General features: G+C 52.8%; 1 protein-coding gene across 2 annotated transcripts in view; it reads right to left on the bottom strand.

Moving 5' to 3' along the window:
• CCDC40 (coiled-coil domain containing 40) overlaps positions 1 to 27,957 on the bottom strand; it is a 54,986-nt gene that overhangs the window by 26,325 nt on the left and 704 nt on the right. Inside the window, exons 2-11 of one of the 2 annotated variants that reach the window (XM_034641410.1) lie at positions 27,107 to 27,254; positions 25,821 to 25,884; positions 24,665 to 25,183; positions 20,520 to 20,664; positions 19,324 to 19,499; positions 18,431 to 18,514; positions 18,115 to 18,334; positions 11,464 to 11,621; positions 11,174 to 11,296; positions 8,344 to 8,465 (exon numbers count right to left, since the gene is read on the bottom strand). In XM_034641410.1, the coding sequence (XP_034497301.1) occupies positions 8,344 to 8,465; positions 11,174 to 11,296; positions 11,464 to 11,621; positions 18,115 to 18,334; positions 18,431 to 18,514; positions 19,324 to 19,499; positions 20,520 to 20,664; positions 24,665 to 25,183; positions 25,821 to 25,884; positions 27,107 to 27,135 (1,640 nt within the window). In that variant the 5' untranslated portion in view covers positions 27,136 to 27,254. Of the gene's footprint in view, positions 1 to 8,343; positions 8,466 to 11,173; positions 11,297 to 11,463; positions 11,622 to 18,114; positions 18,335 to 18,430; positions 18,515 to 19,323; positions 19,500 to 20,519; positions 20,665 to 24,664; positions 25,184 to 25,820; positions 25,885 to 27,106; positions 27,620 to 27,957 lie in introns of those variants that run through there. The other variant, XM_034641409.1, reaches the window with a different exon arrangement.

Genomic DNA, 27,957 nt, shown 5'->3' with positions numbered 1-27,957 from the left:
ATAAACATCTGTACACAGTTTTTAAAAGATACCGGGGAGATATGCCATGTTCATTCAGCAGAAGACTCAATATTGTTAAGGGGTTAGTTCTCCCCAAAAAGATCTACAGACCCAACGCAATTCCAATTACAATCTCAGTAAGTACACTTTTCCCCAGAAATTGACAAACTAATTCTAAACTTTATATGTGGAAATCTACAGGACCTCAAATAGCAAATAGCAGATAATTTTGCAAACGAAGAACAAGGACTCCCACTATCTGATTTTAGGACTTTCTACAAAGCTGTCGTTATCCAGACAATGTGGTATTAGTGAAAGAACAGCTGGATGGAGGGAACGGAATCAGGAGTCCACAAACAGACACACCAAGACGCAGGCACACGTGGCCAATCGATAGTTGGCAGAGGTGACACGGTATTTCAATGGAGAGAGCACAGTCTCGTCAGCAGCGGTGCTGGGACTGTAGGAGACAGGTGTGCAAACAGACTGAACTTGGGTCTCACGCCTCGACAGACCTCAGCTTGGAATGGGCCACATATCCACGTGGAAGAACGTGGCAGAAGACAAAGCACAGATCTTCATGACTCTGCATCAGGCAAAGGTGTCTTCGAGAGGACATGAAAAGCATGAGCTATGAAAAAACATGAATTAATTGGGCTCCATCTGCATGAAAAGCCCCTGCTTTTCCGAAGCCACCGTTGTGCTAATGGGAAGACAAAGCCACGGACTGGGAGAAAATATTTTCAAAACACACGTCTGAGAGAGGACTTGTATCTGGACTATATGAAGAATTCTTGTAACTCAATAACGAGATGAACCACTCAATTTAAAAATGAGCAAAAGACACTTCACCAAAGAAGGTATATGGGTGAAAAATAAGCACATGAGAAGACGCCCAACTTCATCAGTCGTCAGGGAAATGCAAATTTATGCAAATTTAAACCTCCGCATGACACCACGACTCATCGACTAATGGCTGAACTGAATGGCTGAAATTAAAATGATTGACAATACCAAGTGTTGGTGAGGATGGGGGCGTAACTGGGAATCTCGCCCACTGCTGGAGGGAATGCAAAATGGAGCAAACCAAATTGGAAAACACATTGGCAGTTTGTTATAAAGAAAATATGCACTAACCAGCAATCCCATGCCTGGGCACTCGCCCAGGAGAAATGGAACCGCACGTCCACACCAAGACCTGTACAGACCATCCCCTACCCATGACACCCCCAAACTGGAAACAACCAGGAAGTCTGTCAACTGGTGACCCGATGAACACAGTGGAGCTCTCTGCGGCAATAACAAGAAACAAGCCGCTGATCTCGCACCACCCCACGTGGGGTGGAACTCGGAAGCAGCATGAGGAGCGCAAGAAGCCAGACGAGGAAAGCTGCACGTGGTGTGATTCCATTAATGGGACATCCTGGGAATGACAGGGCTGGAGGGACGGAAAGCTGATCGGTGTTAGCCACGGGCTGGAGGTGGGGAGAGGATGCTGACGTGGGGATGAGGGAAACAGCCCGTTATCTTGAGGGCACAGGGGTACTTGCCTCTGTCCATCTGCCAGACTCACAGAGCCGTGCACCAAAGAAGGAGAACTTTTGTACATAAGAGATCTGTACATAAATTAGCCTCAATAAACCCAACTTAAAATGAAAAAGCTACTCATTTTCTTTTTTAGGAAGTAGCAGCCTTAAAAATGTCTAAAATTTGACAATAAAAATAAGATGTCCAATTTAAAAAGACACAGTCACAAATTGCATGACAGAAGTCTGAACACGTGGCAAGACATACGCACGGGAGAGGAGATGCCTGTGAGTGCCCAAAATGCTAATAAATTGTCATTGTCAGCAAAGGAAAAAGACAGTGGTATCGTAAACCTTTTTCTCTGTTTTTCAAATTTCCTAGAATGTGATCGCTTATCCTCAATAAAAATTATTTTTAAAAAAACCCACGTTAGTGAGGTGCCTGGGCGGCTCAGTTGATTAAGCATCTGACTCTTGATCTCAGCTCAGGTCTTGATGTCAGAGTTGGGAGTTCAAGGCCCACACTGGGCTCCACCTTGGGCATGGAGCCTACTTAAAAAAGTAAAAAAGACTTTCATGGAAGGGAAAAGATCAAATGCTGATAGGTCAAGTAACATGAAGACTGAGAACCGATCACTCAATTTAATCTGTGTATATGACAACGTGGTTCCTGTGGAGTGGTAGACATGAAACTTGATGGGATTAAGCGCAAGTGGGATTAGAAAGAGTTTCTGGAAATGGTTTTATTTCTCCCTAGACCTGGAAGACAACCCATGGAGACCTTGGCTATTCTGGCTGCCATCTTGAAAAACAAGCCCTACTCTGGGCTCCATGCTGGGCACAGAGCCTACTGAAAAAATAATAATAATTTAAAAAATAAATAAAATAAAAATAAAAAACACACTTTAAAAACTTCCTTGATTATGGGGCGCCTGGATGGCTCAGTCAGTGGAGCGTCTGCCTTCAGCTTGTGTCATGATCCCAGGGTCCTGGGATGGAGCCCCATGTCTGGCTCCCTGCTCAGCGGGGAGCCCGCTGCTCCCTCTCCCTCTGCCCCTCCCCCTGCTTGTGCACTCTCTCACGGTCTCTCTCTCTCAGATAAATAAATTCTTAAAAAGAAAAATCTTCCTTGATCAACAGATACCGACAGGCAATAAACAGAGCAGACTCTGGTGGAATCTAGGACACGGCCCACGCGCTGGGCATGATCCATTCAAGGGCTGAGAGGGAATCCGCTTGAGGGTCTGGAGGCCCCTCGGTGACAGCTCAACAGCCTGGGGCACAGGNGCACACGTGGCCAATCGATAGTTGGCAGAGGTGACACGGTATTTCAATGGAGAGAGCACAGTCTCGTCAGCAGCGGTGCTGGGACTGTAGGAGACAGGTGTGCAAACAGACTGAACTTGGGTCTCACGCCTCGACAGACCTCAGCTTGGAATGGGCCACATATCCACGTGGAAGAACGTGGCAGAAGACAAAGCACAGATCTTCATGACTCTGCATCAGGCAAAGGTGTCTTCGAGAGGACATGAAAAGCATGAGCTATGAAAAAACATGAATTAATTGGGCTCCATCTGCATGAAAAGCCCCTGCTCTTCCGAAGCCACCGTTGTGCTAATGGGAAGACAAAGCCACGGACTGGGAGAAAATATTTTCAAAACACACGTCTGAGAGAGGACTTGTATCTGGACTATATGAAGAATTCTTGTAACTCAATAACGAGATGAACCACTCAATTTAAAAATGAGCAAAAGACACTTCACCAAAGAAGGTATATGGGTGAAAAATAAGCACATGAGAAGACGCCCAACTTCATCAGTCGTCAGGGAAATGCAAATTTATGCAAATTTAAACCTCCGCATGACACCACGACTCATCGACTAATGGCTGAACTGAATGGCTGAAATTAAAATGATTGACAATACCAAGTGTTGGTGAGGATGGGGGCGTAACTGGGAATCTCGCCCACTGCTGGAGGGAATGCAAAATGGAGCAAACCAAATTGGAAAACACATTGGCAGTTTGTTATAAAGAAAATATGCACTAACCAGCAATCCCATGCCTGGGCACTCGCCCAGGAGAAATGGAACCGCACGTCCACACCAAGACCTGTACAGACCATCCCCTACCCATGACACCCCCAAACTGGAAACAACCAGGAAGTCTGTCAACTGGTGACCCGATGAACACAGTGGAGCTCTCTGCGGCAATAACAAGAAACAAGCCGCTGATCTCGCACCACCCCACGTGGGGTGGAACTCGGAAGCAGCATGAGGAGCGCAAGAAGCCAGACGAGGAAAGCTGCACGTGGTGTGATTCCATTAATGGGACATCCTGGGAATGACAGGGCTGGAGGGACGGAAAGCAGATCGGTGTTAGCCACGGGCTGGAGGTGGGGAGAGGATGCTGACGTGGGGATGAGGGAAACAGCCCGTTATCTTGAGGGCACAGGGGTACTTGCCTCTGTCCATCTGCCAGACTCACAGAGCCGTGCACCAAAGAAGGAGAACTTTTGTACATAAGAGATCTGTACATAAATTAGCCTCAATAAACCCAACTTAAAATGAAAAAGCTACTCATTTTCTTTTTTAGGAAGTAGCAGCCTTAAAAATGTCTAAAATTTGACAATAAAAATAAGATGTCCAATTTAAAAAGACACAGTCACAAATTGCATGACAGAAGTCTGAACACGTGGCAAGACATACGCACGGGAGAGGAGATGCCTGTGAGTGCCCAAAATGCTAATAAATTGTCATTGTCAGCAAAGGAAAAAGACAGTGGTATCGTAAACCTTTTTCTCTGTTTTTCAAATTTCCTAGAATGTGATCGCTTATCCTCAATAAAAATTATTTTTAAAAAAACCCACGTTAGTGAGGTGCCTGGGCGGCTCAGTTGATTAAGCATCTGACTCTTGATCTCAGCTCAGGTCTTGATGTCAGAGTTGGGAGTTCAAGCCCCACACTGGGCTCCACCTTGGGCATGGAGCCTACTTAAAAAAGTAAAAAAGACTTTCATGGAAGGGAAAAGATCAAATGCTGATAGGTCAAGTAACATGAAGACTGAGAACCGATCACTCAATTTAATCTGTGTATATGACAACGTGGTTCCTGTGGAGTGGTAGACATGAAACTTGATGGGATTAAGCGCAAGTGGGATTAGAAAGAGTTTCTGGAAATGGTTTTATTTCTCCCTAGACCTGGAAGACAACCCATGGAGACCTTGGCTATTCTGGCTGCCATCTTGAAAAACAAGCCCTACTCTGGGCTCCATGCTGGGCACAGAGCCTACTGAAAAAATAATAATAATTTAAAAAATAAATAAAATAAAAATAAAAAACACACTTTAAAAACTTCCTTGATTATGGGGCGCCTGGATGGCTCAGTCAGTGGAGCGTCTGCCTTCAGCTTGTGTCATGATCCCAGGGTCCTGGGATGGAGCCCCATGTCTGGCTCCCTGCTCAGCGGGGAGCCCGCTGCTCCCTCTCCCTCTGCCCCTCCCCCTGCTTGTGCGCTCTCTCACGGTCTCTCTCTCTCAAATAAATAAATTCTTAAAAAGAAAAATCTTCCTTGATCAACAGATACCGACAGGCAATAAACAGAGCAGACTCTGGTGGAATCTAGGACACGGCCCACGCGCTGGGCATGATCCATTCAAGGGCTGAGAGGGAATCCGCTTGAGGGTCTGGAGGCCCCTCGGTGACAGCTCAACAGCCTGGGGCACAGGGGGTCTGGACCCGAGAACCGACACTGAACCACCCATCCAATCTCCCCCCGATGGTTCACGACGGTGCGCCATGCCCCCGCAGCAAGGAAAACCAGCAAGAAAGCACAGACCAGACACATCCAGGCTTTCCGTCAAACGTGCAACTCACAGATGAGACCTGTGGGGTCAATATTATGGTGCTGCCCACCCCAAGCACTGGGAGATCAGATTGTCTCCTAAGCGTTAAATTGCGAAATCAGCATCGATGCAGAGATGCCAACGTCCCCCGAAAAAGAGAAAGTTCAGAATTTGGCTGGAAGCTGATTGNAGTTTGTTATAAAGAAAATATGCACTAACCAGCAATCCCATGCCTGGGCACTCGCCCAGGAGAAATGGAACCGCACGTCCACACCAAGACCTGTACAGACCATCCCCTACCCATGACACCCCCAAACTGGAAACAACCAGGAAGTCTGTCAACTNGCCCACCCCAAGCACTGGGAGATCAGATTGTCTCCTAAGCGTTAAATTGCGAAATCAGCATCGATGCAGAGATGCCAACGTCCCCCGAAAAAGAGAAAGTTCAGAATTTGGCTGGAAGCTGATTGAGGGCGTGACGTTATTGGGAAAAATCACACGGGTGTCAGGAAGGAGGCAGGGTGAGCGGATGCGGACAAAGGGCCATCAAGGTGGGAGCGGCCAGAGGCAAGTGTGTGGGCGGACTGCCCAGTGCTCTGGGAAGAAGCAGGAGGCCAGCGGGGCCCGGGGCCCCAACACCCCCTGAGCAGCGACCCAGTTATCGCTGCCCCTGTGTTCTTTCCCCCAGGCGAGACTCTGCTGGCCCAAGGGTCAAGCACTAGCCTCTCTGGTGCTCACATTTTCTCGTGGACACGCATAACTTGGCATTCCCATTCCCAACTCAGCCTCTGGTGAACCGATCCCTGTGAGCTAACCCGAGGACATGGACGCACTCGAGACCTGAGAGCAAAACCCAGCTTCCGGGCCAGGGCCTCCCCTGGGTAAAGGGTCCTGCCATGCCCAGACCGCGACTGGGATGCTGGCCACGCCCCATCGTCCAAACCATCAGCCAGGATGCCAAGAGCTTCCCGCATCTTCTAAACCAGACCATGCGCTACCCGCTGGTGTTCGGTATTTAGTTCAGTCGCGGGACTGGCCGGCAAGGCATATGCGACGCGTACTATTTTTGCGGTGCCCTGACCTCCTGCTGAACCGCCTCAGACTTCCTTCTTCGAGCCAGTATGGGTGCAGAGGGCGCGTCTCTGCCGTTACAATTTGCTGCTCTCACAGCATCCCACGTGGACACTGTGCCTTAAAGGTGGGCCTCGCACGTCTGGGGCTGCAGGATAGTTTTAGGAGGGACGCTGAGCCAGACCTTCCGTTCCTTGCGGTCAGGGGTGTCATGCGTGGGCGTGTGTGTGTGCACGCGCCTATTCCGCTAAAATACCCACCGAACCTTCCGTGCGTGCATACTTAAAAACATGATATTTTGGGGGGTGCCCCAACTTCTCAGTCTGTAGAGCATGGGACTCCGGATCTCGGGGTTGTGAGTTCGAGCCCCACACTGGGTGCCGAGATAACTTAAAAATAAAATCTTGAAAAAATTAAAATTTAAAAAAAGAGTTTTAAAAAAAGCATTCAAAAACATCATTTTTTTCCCCATTAGTCAGATGGGTGCCATCCAAACGGCCGAGCTCTCACCGAGCTCTGGAACACCGCTGTGGGGTGTGACTGTCNCTTCCTCTCCCACTCCCCCTGCTTGTGTTCCCTCTCTCGCTGGCTGTCTGTATCTCTGTCAAATAAATAAATAAAATCTTTAAAAAAAAAATAATAAAATAAAATCTTGAAAAAATTAAAATTAAAAAAAAGAGTTTTAAAAAAAGCATTCAAAAACATCATTTTTTTCCCCATTAGTCAGATGGGTGCCATCCAAACAGCTGAGCTCTCACCGAGCTCTGGAACACCGCTGTGGGGTGTGACTGTCACAGCCTTTTGGGGAAATACCTGCCAGATCTGGGCACGTACGTTCCCCCCAGAACTCCCAGCCTGGCAACGCTACGCACAACAGAACTGTATGAATCCTGGCCGCCCGTGCACTCTGCAGCCCTGGGGCGAAGACAGAGTGCGGGGAGCCTCCCCGCCCCGGCGGGAAGCCTCCGGCAGAGGCGGCCCCGCGGCGAGCTCCGCAGTGGGAAAGGAAGGAATGACCAGTCGTCAGGTTGGGATTTGGAAAGCTCTCCGGGGCATGGTGGCGCATGAGGAAAGCAAGGCACACGAGAGCGTGTATGCCGCGTGCTACCACGGTGCGTGTGTGCCTCGTTTTTCGGGGTTTTGTTCTGTTTTGCTTTTTTCTTAATCACAGGACCAAAAAGGAGAAGAATCTCCCAGCTGTCCAGCTGTCCGAGCGCCGGAGACCGTGCTGCAGGGCTGACAAGAGGGGTTCATTCACTCCTTCCTGCCCTCCATCAGGCTCGGTGCCCGGCACGGGGCACCATGTGCCCCCTTCCAAACCCAGCCACCGCATCTGGGTCCCCGTCACCCAGGGCAGTTTGGGGAGTTAAGGCAGCACTGGGCCCGGAAGCCCCTGCCCCTGACGCCCTGCCCAAGCCACACAGAAGGGATGGAGGGAACTGGAGGAGGGCCCTCCTTCCCCCTGGCAGGGAGATTAAGACAGGATTCCGGTTGGAACAGGGCCATTGGCAGAACAATGGCCCCAGGATGGTTTCTGCACACAGGTGGTGAAAAGCAAAGCAGAGGGAGACCCTTCTCTCCCCGAGATAAATACCCCTTTCTTTTTTTCTCACTGTTTCTCCTAATCTTCCCAGGAAGCCTGAGCAGGAAAGCTTTGCTGCTCCCGGTACATGAAAAGCTTGAAAAGACTTAAGAAATGCTGAATCTTGGCGAACAATAGGGAGCTTTCAGGGCAGAAGCCGGGGCAGCAGGTGCAGCCCTTTGTTCCAGCAGGAAGGGCGCTGTGGGCGCACCTGGGCGGGTGGGGGTGCAGCGGTCGGCGGGCCGCCCGTCGCCCTGAGCCCCCGGCCCCCACCCCCGCGGTGCTCCTGAAGGGCAGCCAGACGCCCTCCGGGTGTGCCCATACCTGAGTGCCTCCTGGATGGCCCTGTGGGCCTCGTCACGATGCTTCATGCCCACCAGGCAGGTGGCCCACTGCTGCAGGATGCGCCTTTTCTCCATGTTGATGGCGTCTATCTCCGTGCAGGCCTGCAGGGGAGAGTCAGGGGTATGTGGACATTGGTCTAACCTCATTACGCTCAAGGCCCCAAGAGAATGTCCGAAAGCCCCAAATGTCCTGAATCATCTCCTTCCCTGTGTTATCCTTGCTTTTCTTACCACGCACCAGCAAAAGGATAAGTGTGAAAATAAATACAGCTCTAAAGACGCATCGGAACGCCCACCTGAGCCCGGACTCCGGGCCCCGAGGCGCTCAGTGCCAGGGGGTCGAGGAGGAGGAGGAGGTGGGTGGCCTGCAGTGACGGACACCCGTCGCACCCGGACCCAGACGCCGGGGGTGGGAGGGTGTCGCTGATTCTCACTATGGGCTCCATCCACAGACTGGAGTTTCGGTCACAAGAGATTGGGGACAGCCGTGGTGCCCGACGCCCCTTCCCGTAAGGGCCACAGTGTGGAGAACGACCTGGCAGCTCGGTGGGAGCGCCCCCGGCCCCGGGGTGTGTGCGTGTGTGCGTTCGTGGGTGTGTGTGTACGTGTGCGGGCGTGTGTGCGTTCATGGGTGTGTGTGTACGTGTGCATGTGTGTGTGCGTTCGTGGGTGTGTGTGCGTGCGTGTGCGTTCATGGGTGTGTGTGTACGTGTGCATACATGTGTGCGTTCGTGGGTGTGTGTGTGCGTGCGTGTGCATTCGTGGGTGTGTGTACGTGTGCGTGCGTGTGTGCGTTTGTGGGTGTGTGCGTGCGTGTGTGCGTTCGTGGGTGTGTGTGCACGTGTGCATGCGTGTGTGCGTTCGTGGGTGTGTGTGTGCGTGCACGTGCGTGCGTAATCATATTCTCTATGTTGTTCTAGAACCTAGAATTAAAACTTCGCGTGCTATGCACGGGTTTCCATGTCAGCAGGTGTTTATTTGATTGTCAGGACAGTCTTCCACTGCACAGATATATCATGACTTTTGGGAACAACGCCCTCCCCTTGGGACTTTGCCATTGTACCCAACACAGTGTCCCCAACACAGTGTCCCCAGTGAATCTCTATTCATTTTGGTTGTGGAGTTTTTAATGTACAAAATTTTTACTTGCATGCCTCTTCAGTGTTTCCTTGGAACAAAGCCCAGCTGATATTTTGGGAGGGAGCAGGGGAGTTTTCAGGGGTGGGGTGGGTGGAAGGGAGCGCGTGTGTTTTTGCTACCAGCCTGGGAGGCCCACTCCCCTCTGCGCTGGTTCCCTTCTATCCAGGGCTCCTCATCCGTTCATTCACGGTGTCTCTGGTGCACCTGCTGTGGGCGACACGGGGCTCCAGGTGCAGGAAGGCAAAACGAGCAGGACGAGGGGCGGCCCTGCCTGGCGGGACGCACCCAGCAGGGAGGGCAGAAGGCACCGAGAGACAGATGCTCACGTGTATGTCCACGCCCATCCCGTGGTAGAACCGGGCACGGGGTATTTCTTACTGATCTGCACAATCTCTTCCCAGCACTAAACTCACTCGCAGGTGAAAGCCTGTCGTCCCTGGTGGGTCTCCCGTCTTTCCCTTTAGTTGGTGGCGCCCTCAGGCGCTACGGTTGGCGTGCCTCACCCTCCCCGTCGGCTCCCTCAGAGCGTCTGCTCTCAGCGCTAGGCTTTGCAAGCCCTCGGCTACTCCGGATTTAAAAAGTATTTTTCTTATATTTTCTTCCAGTACATTGTCCCCATTTACATTCTTGATCCCATCTGGAATTCATTTTCATGTCTGGTGTGGGGAAAAGATTCAATTTTCCCCCAAATGACGAACCAAATGTCCCTACTCCATTGGGCGCAATTCACATGTTTTCCACTAATTTATAATCCACTCAAGGTTTGTGTAAATGTTTGCTTCCTCCGGGAGTCTGCTCATGGGCTACCGCGCCCGCCTGTCTATCCCCGACTCCAGGATGCACCACTCTACTTTCCAGGCTTTGCAGTGGGTGATATTTGGCAGGGCAACGCCCGGATGACCCGCCAGCCCGGTGTGTCCGGGACTCCCCCGGCTTCAGCACAGCAAGTCCCGCATCTCAGGAAACCCCTCCATTCCCGGCAAAACTCTCCTGAGCTTCCCTTTCCCACACAATTCCTGGCCAGTCCTCTGAAGGCGTGCTTCGGACAAACCTCAGAATCTCTTTGCTAACTAAAAACTACCTTTTTTCCCCTGAGATTCTGATCAGAACACGTTCTAGACCCACAGGGTGGAGAGCCCTGGACATGGGCGCACGTGTGCCTGTCCGTTTGTGCAAGATTTTTCTTTTCCCCAATAAAAGTGGTTTGTTTCCTGCGTGTCGTTCCTGCACACACGAGTGCAGATAGTGATTCACAGATTTAAAAAAAAAAAAGACACGGCAGCTTTGGTTCCTGGTGTTGGCCTCAGACTGCGGTGCTGCCCCGAGTCCCTCCCTCCACGCGGCAGCGCCGGTGGCCCCGGGCCCGGCCTCGTTAAGGAGACAAGAGGCCACTCCCGCGGTTACCCGGCGGACACGCAGACCCCGCTGTGCGGCTTCCCGGAGGCCTTTTGCGCTACCACTGGCTGCGGGCGGGATAGACACGGCCACGTCCCCGCCAGGCGTCCGCCAGAGGCTGAGCTGCTCTGGGAGACACACCTGGACGGCGGGAGCCGGCGGGCCGCGGGGGGCACGGGGCGGCCGGCGTTCACCTGGCGCTTGGCACCGAGCGGGCAACCGTGCGCGGGCGCCAAGCGGGTGTTGCGCGGCCAGTGCGGTGGGGACGCTCCTACCTCGCTCACGGCTTTCCTGAGAAGCTGGGTGTCCTCGGCCTGGGCACCGCTCTGAGCCTCCAACAATGCGATTTGCTCTTCCAGCTGGTGGGCTTTGGTGGTGAGCTGGTCCACGTGAAGGTCCTGGGAATCGAGACCACGGGCCCCTCCAGCACAGCCCTCCACCAACCCCCGGCCCAAGCCAGTGACCCCGGGCTGGCCGCAGCCTCTCCCGCAAGAGGCCGAGCGCGGGGACTTTGGGAAATCGAGGGCCTGGGGGAGGCGGCCGACACGCCCAAGTTGCGGGATACCTGCTTCTTCTTCTCCACCTCGGCCCGCATCCGCTCCGCCTCGGACTTCTTCACCACTTGCCTCATCACGCGGATGTCGTCGCGCACGTCCTGGTCGATGTTCTGCATATAGAAGAGCTGCAGCGCCAGGCTCTCCACCTCCGCTTGCAGAGCCGCCACTGGGGGACGGGAAGGCCGCTCAGCACCCCACACTCAACGTTGCGGGGCCGAAGCTCCGAAGGCCCCCCGCCTTCCCTTGGGGACCCAGCCTGGGGACCTGCTGCTTCTAAGCCACAAAGACCCAGACTTTGCCATCAGAGCCTTACAGTCTGATTAGAGAGGCAAAAATCCGTGTCCGGCGACGCCACGAGCCGCTCCCTTGCCCGCCGTGTCTGAGGTGCCCTCCCTGTGTTGAAGGATCTGCTGAAAGCGTGTCAGGCTATGAGACCTCGCATTAATTTTACAGATTCTTACCGCTTAGACGTTGGCAATCTTAGGTAGAGTCCTACGTCCTGGGAGGAAACCCGCCCAAGGGGGTGCTGAGCTCTGCCAGAGCCCCCCCATACAGAACGGCCATGTTGGGGCGCAGGCGGGAGCACCAGAGCTCTCCTCGCGGGCCAGGCCTCACCAGCGCGGCACTTTCCACTCCGCTACCAGCCAGACGGCGGATTTCCGTCCGGTGCTTGCAGGAGACTGCACCCCGAGGAGCAGACTCCTTTTAACAAAGCTCACAGGAGACTGACTGAGTGATACAGCCAGGTTACACATGCATTTAGGGAGCTAACCCTCCATCAGGAGTCGTTTGCTCACTCGCATAGAGCTTTCCTTTATAAGCGGATAGATCCACACAGAACATCGATTTATAGAATAGAAATATAAATTCACTCTGCTGGGTGGCAGGTGTCCTTGAAGGGTGTAGCTTAACCCTGAAACACATTACTTTGCACCCAAGGTGACTGCAAAAATTCCAATGCTAGAGAATTCTTTGGCTCCCACATGGGTAGGAACTAGGGGGGAGGGGAGGGGAGCGGAAGCAGGGACAGGGAGGTGTTGTGGTCAGAGCAGGCTGGGGTGGAGACGGCATTTGGAGAGAGGGTCTTTACAGAGATAATTAACATAAAATGAGGTCCTGTGAGTGGGCCTAATCTCCTCGTAGGAGAGATCAGGACATGGACGTACAAGGGATGGCCAGGTGAGGCCACGGGGAGGAGGCCACGGGGAGAAGGCCGTGGCTACAAGCCCAGGAGAGAGGCCTCGGGAGGAACCAGACCTGCCCATGCCTGGCTCTCGGACCTCCAGCCCCCAGGACTGCGAGAAAACCAGCCCCCACGGCCGCCGAGCTGACCGATTCACCCTCCCACTTACACGTGCGAGACTCCCGTCGACCCTTCCTTAAGGGCACTGAGTTCAATCCTGCTTTGCTTCTTGGCTGGTTGAGTAGCGAAAAGTCAGTATTTCCAATGCTTGTTTAAATTTGCGTTAATATCAGTGGCATTGAACCTAGGTGGCTTCAGTGTTTTAATGACCACGTTTGTCCCTTCTCTGAATCGCTTGCTCATTGTCCTCGGCCATACTGCTACTGGGACATTTGTCTCTCATCGGGCGGCTTCTGGGAACTCTTGATGCAATAAAGGCAGGGTGGGCAGAACTTGAAAATGGCTCCCACGGCCTTTGCCCCCCACTGCGACTCCTGCAATGATGCTGCGTTATCTGTCCCAAGGGAAATTACCGGGTGGGCCTGGCCTTAGCAGCAAGCCCTTCAAAAGCACAGAGTGGTGTCCAGCTGGTGACAAAAGAGGAAGGGAAGGAGATTCACAGGGTGAACGGGATTCGATGAGAGGGGAATTTTCTCCAAAGCTGGCTTGAAGAGGGAAGGGGCCACACCGCAAAGGACATGGGCGGCCTCCAAGGAGCCGAGAACCGCCCCTGTTGACAGACCCGGGAGCAAGTAGCCTGTCAGTCCTAAAGCCCTGAGGAGCTGAATTCTGCCATCGACACGAATGAGGCTGGAGTCGGATTTTCCCAGGTGTTTCCGAGAGAACCAGCCAACCAGCACTAGGGTTCAGCTTCGGGATGCCCACGCGGGGGGCCTAGCTGGCCACGCCAGGCCTCTGACCTCGAGCCGTGCGAGCGCGAGCCCCGAAGTCTGTGGGAATTTGTTTTCCAGCAACGGAAAAGTAACAGGGAACATGTGGAGGTTGTCACAGATGTGCATATGGGGTTTGCCTCCAACTTGTGTTTGTCTTTGAACCTCGTCATGCTTCTTGGTGAGTCTTACGTTTTCGTAGAAGCGAAACTGTCGGACTCCTCCTCTCCGGCCTGCACTTCGCATCGCGCTTCCGGAGACCTGCCTCATCCCAAGATTGTTGACAACGACCACAGTGACCTTACATATTCTTCTAATGCTTCTGTGATTTTCTTAAATAGTCACTGTAACTGACCTTATTTTTGGTATAGTGTGAAAGAGGGGTCTGAGGACTCATTTTCAGATGCCCAAATGGCCACGCAGATATGTAGGGGCTTAAAGATGCAGTCTGTCCGCATCTATACCTGCAGTAAACGGCTGGATTCCGCCGGAGTTTCCCAGCATTCTCTGCTCTCCACCGTCCATCCGTCTGCCTCTCCCCCCTCGGTGCCGTTCGTTCTACGGCTGTGGACTGAGACTGTGTTTTGACACCTGATAGGACATTTTCCCTTCATTTATCTTTCCTGTTCAAAATTTTCTTGGGTAGTCTTGTGCATTTAATCTTCCAAGCAAACTTTAAGAACAATTTGTGGAGGGCGGGGAGCTTTTTACGTATTGATATGGAATCCTCGCTGACACACGCCAGTAAGCGTGGGAATGGCACCTAGGTACTTGTTTAAAAACTACCCTCCTCACTTTGCAAAAACCCCTTTAAAGAAACACCAGAGAACCAACAACCCCGCGGCCTCTGTGGAGGGGCCTGGGGCCTGGCGGAGGGGGAGGCAGGAGACTTCCCATCTCGGAGCTCTTGGCTTTGGAACGATTACTTCTTGAAAATGAATAAATAAACGACGATGTTAAATAAATTTCAGGTCACCCAAAATACCCCACCGTGGGCTTCAGGTGGGATAGCACCGAACGGCGTGTTGACTGGGTCAGAGGCCACGTGTGTATCGTGCGGCTTTCCTCCCACTAACACGGGAGCTTTATTTATTGAAATCTGTTGTATGTCCCTTTTCTCCGGATAGGCTCACTCACTTCTTGTTAGGTTTATTCCAAGTATTTCATGCTTGTTATAACCATGATGGGCAAGGTTCTTTTTTTTTTTTTTTTTAAAGATTTTATTTATTTACTTGACAGAGAGAAACAGCCAGTGAGAGAGGGAACACAAGCAGGGGGAGTGAGAGAGGAAGAAGCAGGCTCCCAGCGGAGGAGCCCGATGCGGGGCTCGATCCCAGAGCGCCAGGATCACGCCCTGAGCCGAAGGCAGGCGCTCAATGACTGAGCCACCCAGGCGCCCCTAAACAGTTTAGTTCTTAACGGGATATTACTGGGATAGGAGAAAATGCTAGCTTTGGCATTCAGCTGTTTTACTGTTTACTGTTTTCTTTACTGTTTCTAGTACTGTTTTGTTTTGTTTTTTAATTGGTAATCTTGGATTCTCTAGGTAAACAATCGTATGACTGAGATTTTCACAAATTTTACAAATCCTCACCTTGTTTATTTTGCCAAGGCTGTGCCCCTGTCTCCCCCCTGATCTGAACTGTACCTTCTCCAGTGTTTCCCACTGCGGACAGCTTCCTTGTTCGTTTCCAAACACACCATAAAGAACTTCCCTTCTACCCTAATTTGGGACGGACGGTAAGTGTTAGCAGCACCCGTTCTCCAGAAAATCCTTTGCTTTTCTCTCTCCTTAAACGTACTAATATAATGCATTAAATTAGCAGCTTTCGTAATTTCAAATGACTCCTGAATCCCTCGGGGAAGCCCTTCTTTACTACCAGGTATTTCTCCTTCAATAAATGTGGCCGAACTCCGTGTGCTACTATTTTATTTAGGATTTTCTTGCCTCGCCGCTGTGTAGTTTCTGTGTTGGAGGCTGTCCGCGTTTGCAGCCAGGGCAACTCTCCACGTTGTAACAGGATCCTGAGAAGTTTCCCAAGTTTCCCACCCCCCGGAGGGTTGGACAGCATGCGGGGTGTCTGTTCCCTTCGCGGTTAGCGGGAGTGCTCGTCCATAACAAACAAACTGGTGCTTTCAGGGGAAATCGATGTCTGACGACATGTTCAATGTCTTCAACGACGAAACCAGTACAGAGCATGGCCTTCTTGAAATGAGAAACAATAATGCCTCCGAACTGTCCTCGTTCCCAGGGTTCCTCCTTGGAGGACACGCTTTTTGGTCTTCACCAGGCATGAAGGAAGTTTACTCAGCTTGTTGGCCTTTTCAGAGACAAGAGTCTTTTTGTCTGTCAGGTCAACTTGTTGTGGGTTTTGGTAACAGTCTTGGCTATTTTACTTTATTAACTCCCTCTTCCTTCTCCTTTTGGTTTCTTTGCCCTTTTTCAACCTCTGGAGTGGAACATTTGATTTTCGGTCTTGTTAATGAAAACTATGCAAGGTCCTGGGTTTTATCCGGGTGCTGTCCACTGCAGCAGGAGTCCTCATACGTGGACTCCCTTTGCCACTAAGTCCCTCACTAGTCCGTGATCTCTGTGGGGACAGGACTCTGTCCTCTTCCCTTACAACATTCCGAGCATCGCTACCCTGTCATTTATGTTCAAGACTTGTGATTCTCAGCCCCAATTGCACATTAGGATAACCTGGAAGACTTAAAAACACAAAAACAAAAAAACAAGGCAAGAAACAAAAGATCCCGACCCTTGGCAGAACAGCCGAACGGGGCTGTGGGCCCGGGTGACTGAGTCTCCCTGGGCTCCTGCCGGGGGCAGCGGGTGCTCTCTGCCCGCCGGAGTCTGATTCTGTCCGGCCTGGAAGCCGACAGCACTTTTTTCCTTTAGCTTTGGAATTTAAAAATTCCACCAGCTGTGTCTAGGCACATTGACTGTTTCCCAGCTGGGCCCTCCGGGGGCCTTTATATTCAAAGACTCACCTTTGCTGAACTCGTGCAGATGTTCTCCTCTGACGTCGCCCGTCAGCAGCCCTGACCTCCCGGAACTTCCGTCTGGTGGGGGTCCACGGTCCCAGATCGCACACCCACGTCTTGTATCTCCTTCTCAAAACGTCTACCACTTTGGGTTTTCGCTCTGAATTCGGGGAAGAATTCCTCAAGCTGGCCTTTTGGTTTGCAAGTTCCATTTTCGGCAGGATCACTTTGTTTGGTGACTTTTCTTTTGCTCGTTTTGGAGATGGTTATATTTTTTAATTCCGAGTATCCTTTTTCCTAACACTTTGCTCTCGTTTTACTGATGTGACATCCTCTACAATCTCACGCTCTCCTCTGCCTTTGGTGTCAGGCCCGTGCCCGTGGACGCGTCCACTCTGTCCAGCCCCGTCCCCTGGAGTCTGGGGGCGCTGCCAAGCACTCGCACTCTGATGGGAAGTTTCAGTGCCCCCCTCCCAGGGGAGGCATGCACTCGTGGACATTCTCCAGTGGCAAAGCCCCACGCTTCAGCCCCAGTGCTCGGAAGGGAGAAAGGGTAATGTTTCTGGAATCCTCTCTTGGTCGATCAGCTTCTGTCCCTCTGTCCTGGTGACCTCCAGAGAGGACACAAAGTCCAAGAAGGCATCTGCATCTCTCCAGACGCCCGGGCACGCCTTGAGCCTCTGCTGAGGGGCGCTGGTGTGGAGCGCGTGGGGAGCCCGTGTCCTCGTTCAGGTCGGTCTAAAGTCTGCCCCACCCGGAGCACGCCACTCTTTGTTTTTGCACAAACGTCACGTTCTTTTCTTTTTGGTATTTTCCGTTAATTTGGTGGAATCAGGGAGGGTGCTTGGTAAAGGGGCACTTAAACCCGACTCTGTCAATCCAGAAATCTCTGCGTTTCTCAGGGCCTGAAAATGTTTCTTTGTAGCCACGGTTGGGGTGACCGTGTGGCTCTGTTTTCTTCCGGATCTGTGTAGTTGTTTTCCCCCATGTGATAATCACACACAGCTGATACACAAACTTGGGAAGAAAAACCCACAGACTGAAGTAATCACAGCAGAGTGAGCAGAGTGGGGGTTCACGGCGGCTGAGGGGCTGGCCCTGTGCGGGGGCGGGAGAAGCTGTTTTACCAGGACGAGCCCTATGCCTCATGGGGTCTGCGGCCTCCAGGTCTCTCCCGCATCCGCCGCACAGCCGGGCCGCCACCATCCCCTGGGCAACGGGCCTGGCTTGTGCAAGCCGTTGTGCCTGGGACTGACCTCGCTCGTGTGTTCCCGCTTATTTAAACCCTGCCCACCACTGGAAGCCCTCAAACCTTTTCTGCTTTTGACTCTGTCCACTTTCCTTGTTTGCTGCTTGGCCCAATCAGGTGCCTTTTAAGACACGGACACCTTCTCTCCCTAAAAGGCTGCAACTCCCCGAGGACACGACCACATCGTGCTCTTCTCGATGCCCTGAGATGGCATGCAGGGATGCCTTTCGGGGATAAGCTGGTGTGTGGGACCTCCCCGTGGGGGCGTGACAACACGCGGGGACACCCCACTGGGTCGCGAGGGCACTTGGGGGTGCGGGTCACCATGGCGCACGGGGACCCCCAGTCTTACGCTTTTTGCGCTCGTTGTTGGCGGCCTCGCGGGTCTGGGTGTAAAGCAGACGCGCGCTCTGCAGCTCCTCCTCCTTCCGCCACCTGGCGCGCGCGGTGACCGAGTGGAGGTCGTGGTTCTTCTCCAGCTGCATCTGCAGGCGGGCCAGGTGCTGCTGGACCCCGTAGAGATCCACGCCCAGCTCCTGCCGCTGGACTCGGCTTTGCTTGGCTGCCACGCTCTGCGGCAGAGAGAAACCGGGTCACCGGCGGAGGCGCACAGCCCGGCGGAGGCGCACAGGCCCGCGGCGGGGGAGGCGGCACCGGTCAATACGCACCAGCTCCTGAAGCTCCAGATTCAGCTTCTCTATCTGCCGGTTAAGATAGTTCTTCAGGGCGGCCTGGAACCTGACCATCAGGGGCTGAAACAACGGAGAAGCAGGCCTGGTTACCCTCCTGCCCCAGGCTCGGCGAAGCCTAAGTCGCCAGAGCTCTCCCTGCAGGCACAGAAAGGACTTCCACGCTGGGTGCTCCCTGCTTCTGCCCGGGACTTGCCCCGGCAGCCATAGACTAGGGGCACCCATGGTTCCCTGCTGGGCACGGAAGACCTGAGTGCCTATTTCGGCCCCATGACAGTGAGCTGGAGTGGTGGTCTTGGTTTTCCCCAGGGGGATGAGGGGGTGATGCCAACACCGACTGAGCCCTGAGCCTCTTTTCCCGGAGCAACCGACAATCTTTCCCGCGGAGAGCCCCGCGGCTTTCCACAGGGGCTCATCCAATGAGGATTTGCCTTTCCCGCTTGGCGGAGGGCAGGGAGCGGGGCACGGGAATTCATAACCCTCTAGGTGCGCTCAAAGCGCTGGCTCTGAACAGGGGTGACTGGGTCCCCACCCAGCATCCAGGATGTCTGGAGACGGTTCTGACTTCACCACTAAGGGGCAGGGGTGCTCCTGGCATCTAGCGGGTGGAGCCACGGGTGTGCCCAGGACAGCCCCACCCCAGAGAGTGACCGGGTCCCAAAGCCGGCAGGGCCAAGGTTGAGGATTGCTGACTCCGGGCCAATGAACAGAAAGGAGAAGACACTTCACAGAGCAGTTTTGCCGAGTGGGTGAGAGGCGGCGTGGCGCTGGGGGCAGGGCGCGGGGCAGAGGTGAGCTCAAGACCAGGTGAGGGGCACCTCCGATCGCTCTCCCTGTCAGGCCACCAGCAGGACCCGGGAGCACGTGCTTACGTGGTCCGGGTCCAGAACCACCAGCTGGTGTCTGTCTTCCTCCGCCTCGTCACTGCCCTCCGACTCCACTCTCTCGACAGCCCCTTCTTCGGCAGTGCTCAGCCGCTGGATCCGGTCCAGAAAGGTGCGCTCGGCTCCTCCCCTGGGCTGCGCATGGGGCTCCTCTGGGGGGACACCTGGGGGCATAGCAAGCATTATTGAGGGGTCAGTACAGTGGCTAATGAGGCCATTTTGCAGGGGCTCTCAGGCGAGGCTGATTTCCAACCTCACGGAACACGATGGAAAAGAGAAAGAAAAGGCATCCTATGGGCTACTTACAGTGTCTTCTGTTCCTGAAGCTTCTGTCTAGTCATCGATTCAACACGTTCCATAGAAAGGATTGCATTTTAAAGGTAACGTATATTACCTTTAATATATCCCAAGAAGGAAATATATTCTGTAGATACTTCTCTAGACATAAGTAGTGAATAGGAAAGTGCCTTCTTACTGACGGACCACCTTGGTTGCTCTTGGTTTTGTTTTTTATCGAATGGGGAACAGCTGACAAGATTGAAAAGCGGTGTCAGTGAGGCCCTAGTTCCAGCTTTCCTCTCCGCCTGAGCTGGGGAGAGCCTGGTCTGTTTTTAGCTCGTTCAGGTGTGTGCCGTCTTCACGTCACCGGTGAGTGATGCGAAGCTTTGTTGGTCGGACCATCCGTGCACGTGTGTCATAAGGAATAAGAAATATCCCGTCTGCTTTCCCACATCCACGACACTGGGACACGGGACAGGGTGTGCTGAGCGACCTTGGAGACTCGGTAAACGTGCGTGCTTACGGGTGTTGTTCCCAAGCCCCTCTCTGGGGCCAGGAGGCCATGAGGGGTGGCGGTCAGGGGCTGTGGTTTGGGACATTATCGGATCTCTCAGTCAAGGTCTGGTTCTGCCCCGTACTTGGGTAGGTCACTAAATGGCTCTCAGGATCTTTGTAAGATGGGAGAATGGTTCCTACCTCACTGGGTTACTAAAAGGATTAAGTGAGATACAACAGAGAGAATGCTCCATAAATATTATCCCTACCTGTTAATAACATTTCTATCTTTCAGTTCCCAACTGAATGGGACACCAGGTAACAGATGGTGAATGAGTGGTACCCCTTACACCGAGGGATGTGAAGGGGCTCATCCCATGGGCGGGACAAGCCGGCCTGTGCCCCGGTACCTGGTGCCTGTATGAGGGGCTCCCCTGTGCTCACGAGCAGCTCGTCGAAGTCCAAGGAGGTGCTGCTGCTCTCCCGACTCAGTCGGAGGTGGTGTCGCGCCCCCAGAGGAAAGACTTCCTGCTGGAGCCCTTCGTGGGACTTTTTCTAGAGCAAGAACAACCAAACCTAAATCAGAAAGGCCTTAATCGGGACCGGAAAGTTCTTTGATTTGATCTGTTGCTGTGTTCAAAACTCAACGTAATTGCTGAAGCAATAGAAAACCATTTGGGGGGCACCTGGGCGGCTCAGTCGGTGAAGCGTCTGCCTTCAACTCAGGTCATGATCCCGGGGTCCTGGGATCGAGGCCCACATCAGGCTCCCTGATCCGAGGGAAGTCTGCTTCTCCCTCTCCCTCTGCTGCCCCCCCTGCTTGTGCACTTGCTCTGTCTGTCAAATAAACACATAAATAAATAAAATCTTAACCATTTGGATATAGAGATTATTTGGCTTCTACAAAACAGAAAACATCTACCCGCCCCCGCCCCACAGGGAATTCGGGAATGATCTCTGCCAAGTGTCAATGCTGAGGCATGGCTGTGTGTCCTACGCGGGGCTCTTCGCTCCCAACGCTGATCTCCCTGAGGGTGCTAAGCAACGCCTCTGAGCCCCGTCTGGGAACGGGCGCTGGGCCGCGGTGAGGGTCTCCCGGAAGGGCTGCTGCTATCTCTCTGGTTTCAACACATTCCAATTTAGGGACATTGTGGGCTTTCGTTGTTGCTGTTCTGTTTTTTAATTAGACTCCACACCCAGTGTGGAGCCCAGTGCGGGGCCTGAACGCACGACCCTGAGAACAAGACCTGAGCCGAGATCAAGAGTCAGATGCTTCACCGACTGAGTCGTCCAGGCGCCCCTACTTTAGGGACACTTTGATAAGGACATATCTTCTCTTGTTAAAAATGCCTGGCTCCGTTTTAGCTTTAAAAGAGACTCGCGATTGCAATAGTGGCAGTTATTCCCGCTGCCAAGACACTGTTGACGAAAATCTGGCGAGCGTTGCTAAGCACGGCCTTGCACAGCACCCCGAGGCGGGTACGAGTCACCGCTGCCATCTGAGGGGAAGCGGCCTCCCGGAGGCTGAGGGCCTTGCCTGAGGTCAAGGGCAGGCTCAGGGTCGCGACGCCTCAGCCCCCGCTCGTGCTCTTCCTAGCACTTCCTCGGCTCAGGCTGATTCTGGAAACCATCTCCGAGGCGGCCAGAACCATAATGAGAGTAATGGCGGCCCAGAGTCCAAAGCCCACCTCGGGGTGTCCGGAAAGGGCTCTCCTCCTAAGCAATCATGAAGCACCCACAGCCGAGACAGAAAGCAGCTCCCGCTCTGCAGTTCCTGCTCGTTCTAAAGACCGAGCCCCGGCGGGGGGAGGGCAAGTAGGGCTCTCTCTCGGGCTTGTCTCTGCCCTCCTGGAGGATCACACTTTACACCGCTTCCCGGTGAGTTTTCTCGAAATGAGACCCCAGCACGGAAACTGGGTTTATAGCTGAATACGTAAGCTACATGTCGAATCTCCTGGACATCTTGCAAGGCGAGGACAGTCATTTTTTATGCTTAGTTAGCAGGCATCAAATCGTGTGACTCTCCAAAGTTTTCAACTCTATAGAGGTCACCAGATGGGGTGGGATCGTGGCTTTGTGGCTCAGAATGGTGGCTTTGGAGCAAGAGCAACCACCAGAGCGGCCTGACTCTGGGCAGGGAAGTCCGCCTACCGTGTCCTCGTCTGCACAGTGGGGTAATAATAGTTCCCACCCACGGGGTTGTTGTCAGAGTCACTGAGATGGACCGTCAAAGGCCTAGGCACGTCCAGACCAGAGTGGAAGATGCAGGAATGTACTCTGCTCCTCACTTCCTGGCCGGAACAACTCAAACCTGCAGCCAGCAGGGGGCGCTGGCCTAACGTGGGGTGAGGAGCGCGGGCTTCAGAGGCTGTCCCTGTGGGGAGGCATCACAGCACAGGTGACAGGCCTGGCCCTGGTGACGACAGTCCCCACAGAGGACAGCCTGGCACAGAGTCAGAGCCCAAATATTTGGGGGCTGGCCTGGGTGGGGTTGGCCCAACAGTGACGAGAGCGACCAGGGCAGCCCGATGTGGGGGTGTCCGGGTTCAGGTGGGGTGAGGAGAGTCCACTTGGGGGTGGAGAAATGCAGTGAAGGTTACATCCGGGGGACTGATCAAATTAATAAATACGTTAGGGAGAATCGGGACTAGCCTTCTCGTTGCTGGAAGAAGGACTTGGGAATATGGAAGGGAGGACACAGAGAGGAACCCACTCAGTGGTGAGCTGTGTTAGAGAGGGGTTGGTATGCGCTGTGTCTGTGTGCGCTGTGTGTGAGGGGTGTTGTGTATGATACTGAGAGAGCCTGGGGACAGTGACACCCTGGTGGCAGTGAGATTACCTAGAGCCCAAATCATGACTGCTACATTTTATTTTCCATGAGAAGAAGCCAGGCTCCTGGAGAAATGTCGGATTCTAGGGCCGGGCAGTTTGTGCCACAGAGAACAAGAATGCGTTCCAAGAATGAGGGATGGCAACACACAGAATGCCCCGGGGCGTCAGAAGGACACAAAGGTCGTTTGAATGGGCCCTCACTGGCCAAACTGGAGACAATTTCTCTTCAACGTTGTACTGGAAGTTCTAGCCAGTGTAAGGAGTCAAGGAAAAGATATAAAGGGCATCTGGATTGGAAAGGACGAAGTTAAACCACCTTTATTCACGGAGAACATGATCTTTTCTTTATGAAAAATCCTATGATTCTAAAAAAAAAAAAAAAGCTACTGGAACAAGGGTGTTTGGCAGTGTTGCTGAATATAAGACCAATATACAAAAGTCAGTTGTATTTCTGTGTACAGTACAGCAGCAGACAACTGGAAGCCGCTTCCAATAGCATCAAGAATGTAAAGTGGTTAGGGATAAATCTGACCAAAACTGGGCCTAAACACCCTGCTGGGAGAAAGATGAACTAACCCTACCAATATGGTAGTAACCTGCTGTGATTTTGTTTCTTCATTTGAAATACTTTCCTATCTCAAACAAGAGGACCGCCTTCCCGCACCATTTTTCTTGAATGCGAAGGGGTGAAGGGTAACTTCCCAGTGGAGAAGGCTGGAGCGTTTTCATCAAGGGGCCCACAGCAACACCACTGGTAATGGGACAAACTACAGTTAATGTACCACCTCGTAGGACAGAAGAAGAACCAGCCTCCCTCTGTGACCCCTTCCCAAGGGATCATAACCCAGATCTCATCAAGAGGAAAACCAGGCAAATCCAAACTGAGAGGCATTTTAAGGGTCGCTGGCTGGTGATCTTTAGACGTGCCAAGGTCATTAAAGTCAAGGAATGATTAAGACCGAGAGATGGGACAACCAAAGGCAACATGTGATTTGGAACCGTACGTCCGCTATAAAAGGTGTCATTGAGACACTTGGTGAATGAGGCCTGAGGATTATTTGGTAATGTAGTGAAATTTCTAGATATTGATAGTTATGTTTTGGTTGTTTGTGGAAAACACGCATGGAAGCATTTGGAGGCAATGGCCCATCCAATCATTGACTTACTCTCCAAGGCTTAAAAAAATAACAAGTTCTTCTAATCATACTCCAACTTTTCTATAAGCCCATGCTTGTTTAAAAGTAAAAAAAATAAAATTGTAAGATCATAACTATTGTCGTCATAATCATTATTATCTTGAATTGCCTTGTCCTGTATGGTAACCACTAGCAACAGGTGGTTATATTAATTTAATTTAATTAGAATCCTCATTAAAAATTCAGTTCCTCCTCTCCCAGGCCACATTTAAAGTCTCTGTAGCCCCTTGTACTGATGGCTACCATGCTGGACATTTCCTTCACCACGGAAAGTTTCACTGGATGGTGCGGTTCCAGAGACCGGAAACCTGGATGCCCTTACATAGAATGTTTCCAGCCTTGGGTTTGGGAACACCAAAGAGAGGTCCAGAAACTCTCGGCATGCAAAAGTGGGTCCCGAGTTTGCTAAGAAATTTCTAACAGGGATTGCAGTTTGTTTTTATAATGTGCCCTGAGTTGCTCACATAGGGTGAGCCACTGCATCGGCAGTCAAACACTTTCGTCCGGTAGACCCCAGGGCCACTTACCGGTCCGCTAACCCTGGGTCCAGAAACATCCTGGCCTATTTGCCCCGAAGAGTCGACTACTTGCCAGGATGGCTGAGTGGAGATGTCCCCCAAATCTCTGGATTCTGATGGACGGGGGGCTTCTCTGTCTTCAGGAACACCTTCCCTCCTTACATGCTCATGCGGGTCCGTGGGGCCCACTTCCTCTCCGGGCACCTCCGCAGCACCGGCTTCTGAATAAGCCAGATCTATGGAACTGACTTTCCCTTCAGGGGATGTGGCTTCCATTTCTGACTCCAACTCCCCTTCAAATTCGACTACGTCCTCTTCTGTTTCCACATCTCCATCAGTTTCCACTTCCCCCTCAATTTCCCCTTCTTCCTCAGTTTCCACTTCCCCGTCATTTTCGACTTCCCCCTCAATTTCAATTTCTCCTTCGGTTATGACTTCCCCAGAGGCCGCAAATCCCTCTTCAGAAAACTCTGTAACACCAACAGCCTCGTCAATGTTTGGGTCACTGGTCTTCCCTGTGGGGGACACCTGCAGATTTGTGGCAGGAAAAAAAAAGCAGGAAACACAGTCAAAGTCCCCTGTGAAGTTCTGCTCTTACTTGTGTAATTACATTGATGGGAAAACTGCCTCCACGCACCCCTACACGTCCCTGAGAGAGCATGCCCCCTGTTCTACCTGTTCTCTCCAGTGTTTGTAAGTTTTTGGGTCCTTTGTTACAGAACCTGGGTTCTGAAAACCTCAGGGTGATCTGAGGAGGGGACTCAGGGCATCCCAGCTAGCCGCCAGCACGTAAGAATGCGGAGAAAAGGGGCGCCTGGGTGGCTCAGTCGTTAAGCGTCTGCCTTTGGCTCAGGGCGTGATCCCAGTATTACGGGATCGAGCCCCACATCAGGATCCTTCGCTGGAAGCCTGCTTCTTCCCCTCCCACTCCCCCTGCTTGTGTTCCCTCTCTCGCTGGCTGTCTCTATCTCTGTCACATAAATAAATAAAATCTTAAAAAAAAAAAAAAAGAATGCGGAGAAAGGAAAATGAGTTTCTCTGCAACGGGACTGAGTCTGTTCTAGTGCCAGGTGTGGATTGCCCAACAGTTCTCTTGAGCAGCTCCCAACTCTTTAATTCCTAGTAAAGACAAGCCGAGCACAGCCCACCCCACAGGGGGCTTTACCGTGTCGCCGTCAGTACTCTGGGTCTCTTCTCCTTCAGAAGTCGATTCGCCTTCCAGCTGAGACCTGGGTGTAGAAATACGGTTTAACAGTTTCAAAGAACAGCGTTCTTTTTCTTGGCGTTGGTCACCTCCTGACGTCTGTCTATATTCTTATTTACTTGTTGATTGCCTCCCCTCTAGGCTGTTGGCCATGACTTTGTCATGTGTGTCACCAACCCCAGCACGAGATCACGCCTGTCACGTGGAGGGAGGGAACGCCACAGAAGAGTGTTCATGAATGAATGGAAAATAATTATGGAAACATTCAGGGAACAGTATAAGTATGTTACAACAGAAAAGTCACCTTAAATATACTTGTGTCTGGGGCAAAACTGGGGAAAAATACAGCGTGAAAGAAAGCTGCACAAAAGGGACAAATACTCTAGAGATCTGTGGTTGGTTTCTCCGTGATTTAGATCGTACACGAATGTCACGATTTACAATCTTAAATTTTTTTCTAATTAAAAATACAGTCTCATTAAAACAAAGTCAAACTAATACAGAAATGTGTGACACAGACAATGAAAATCCTCTGTGACTTTCCCTCCCGCTCTCAAGATAACCACCAGTAAAAAAAGAGATTTAAGGGTATATTCTTGCAAATATTTTTCTATGCATTTAAACACACACACGATTAGAGTTCACACTCTACACACTGTTTTCTGTTTAGTCTTTTCGTTTAATGTAACCTGGACTTCTTTCCATGTCATTATATATAAACCTATCTTTTAAAAAAAGGGAAACACTACTGAAGCGTCCAAGGTAAAAGGTCCAATTCTTTAAAAATAGTTTCTGTCCCCAGCCCCGCCCCCGCTCCTGGAGGCCTGGGGGTGGCAGGGGAAGGGTCGGGGGTCCCCGCGGTCAGGAAGCCCCCCGGTGGTACTCCGCACACAGAGAGATGGCAGGCAGGTAAAATCCTGCCACCAGCCTCCGCTCTCCTGCTGTATTTACAAGGACGGTAACTAGCCGCTGCGGGCACGGCCAAGCATAGTGGTTGCCGTGGTTACTGCGGGCAGAGCGAGCCCCGGGGTTGCGGCCGGAGCGAGGGGAGAGAAGGAGGAGGCAGGAGCTGACAAAGGGACGGGAGACGAGAAGGGGCGCGCAGGGCTGGGGGTGGCCGGGGAAGCGGGAAAGGCCAGGAGGACGGGGATGGACGGGGCAGAGGCTCGGGGGGAGGGGAGGAGGACGTGAGGGCAAGGGGGAGGCGTGGGGACCGCTTCGAGACCCGCGACCCTCGCCCGGCTTACCCGCCGTCCTGGCCACCCGGCTCAGCCATCTCCCGTTGCTAGGCGACGCCGTCAACATCCGGCGGGCGGGGACCACGCGCAGGGCTGGCGCGGGCGGCGCGGCGGCGCGGCCTTTGTGCCACCGGTGTGCGCTGGAAACGCAGAGCACCTACATATGTAAATACATTAAACATAAACATAGTTTCTCCGTCTCGAAGTCCCAGCTCTGTCCCGCCTGGCTCAGGTTCTGTAAAGCGACAACCGTGTCCATGAGCGCCCAGCCAGGCAACTCCGATGCCCCAGGGACTGCACCGGGCACCCCTGGACGCGCGACCGCTCCGTGCTCCGAAGGCGGCAGGCGGAGGTGGGGGTGCGAGGGGCTCCGGAGCGCACTGCACCTTGGTGGGGCCGGGGGCCCCAGCCTGGTGCCCGCCCATCCATCTCCAGACCTGGGAGGGCTTCCCCTCTGCGGGGGTGCCGCGAAGAATCCTTGGCGGAGAACGGATGCTCAGTGGCTTTTTGGTGGATGATGATCCCTTCTTACCCCCAAATAGGAAAAATAAAAATGGAGAGGGCAGGACAAATAGGGCGAGCGAGAGCTCACGTGGAGCGTGCCAGGGGTCCTGCCTTCACTGCCAGGGAGGGGAGGACAGTGCTGGCATCGGGGGCAGAGTCCTGGGACCCGGAATTAGGACGGCCCGGGGCAGGGGATTTGGGTCCCCAGGACGAAAGGTGACTGGGGCAGTGTCGGGGCGAACCCAGGGGTTGGGGGGGGTGGGTTCGGCGGGAGCCGGGTTGGGCCCGGGACCGGGTTGGGGTCCGGGCTTGGCGGGGTTGGGGGGAAGGCGGGGTCTGGGTTGGGGTCTGGGTTG

This window comes from Ailuropoda melanoleuca, chromosome 13, assembly GCF_002007445.2.
Source record: "Ailuropoda melanoleuca isolate Jingjing chromosome 13, ASM200744v2, whole genome shotgun sequence".
Taxonomy (NCBI): domain Eukaryota; kingdom Metazoa; phylum Chordata; class Mammalia; order Carnivora; family Ursidae; genus Ailuropoda; species Ailuropoda melanoleuca.
The sequence above is the reverse complement of the archived record's forward strand: the minus strand, read 5'-3'. Positions and strand labels throughout refer to the sequence as shown.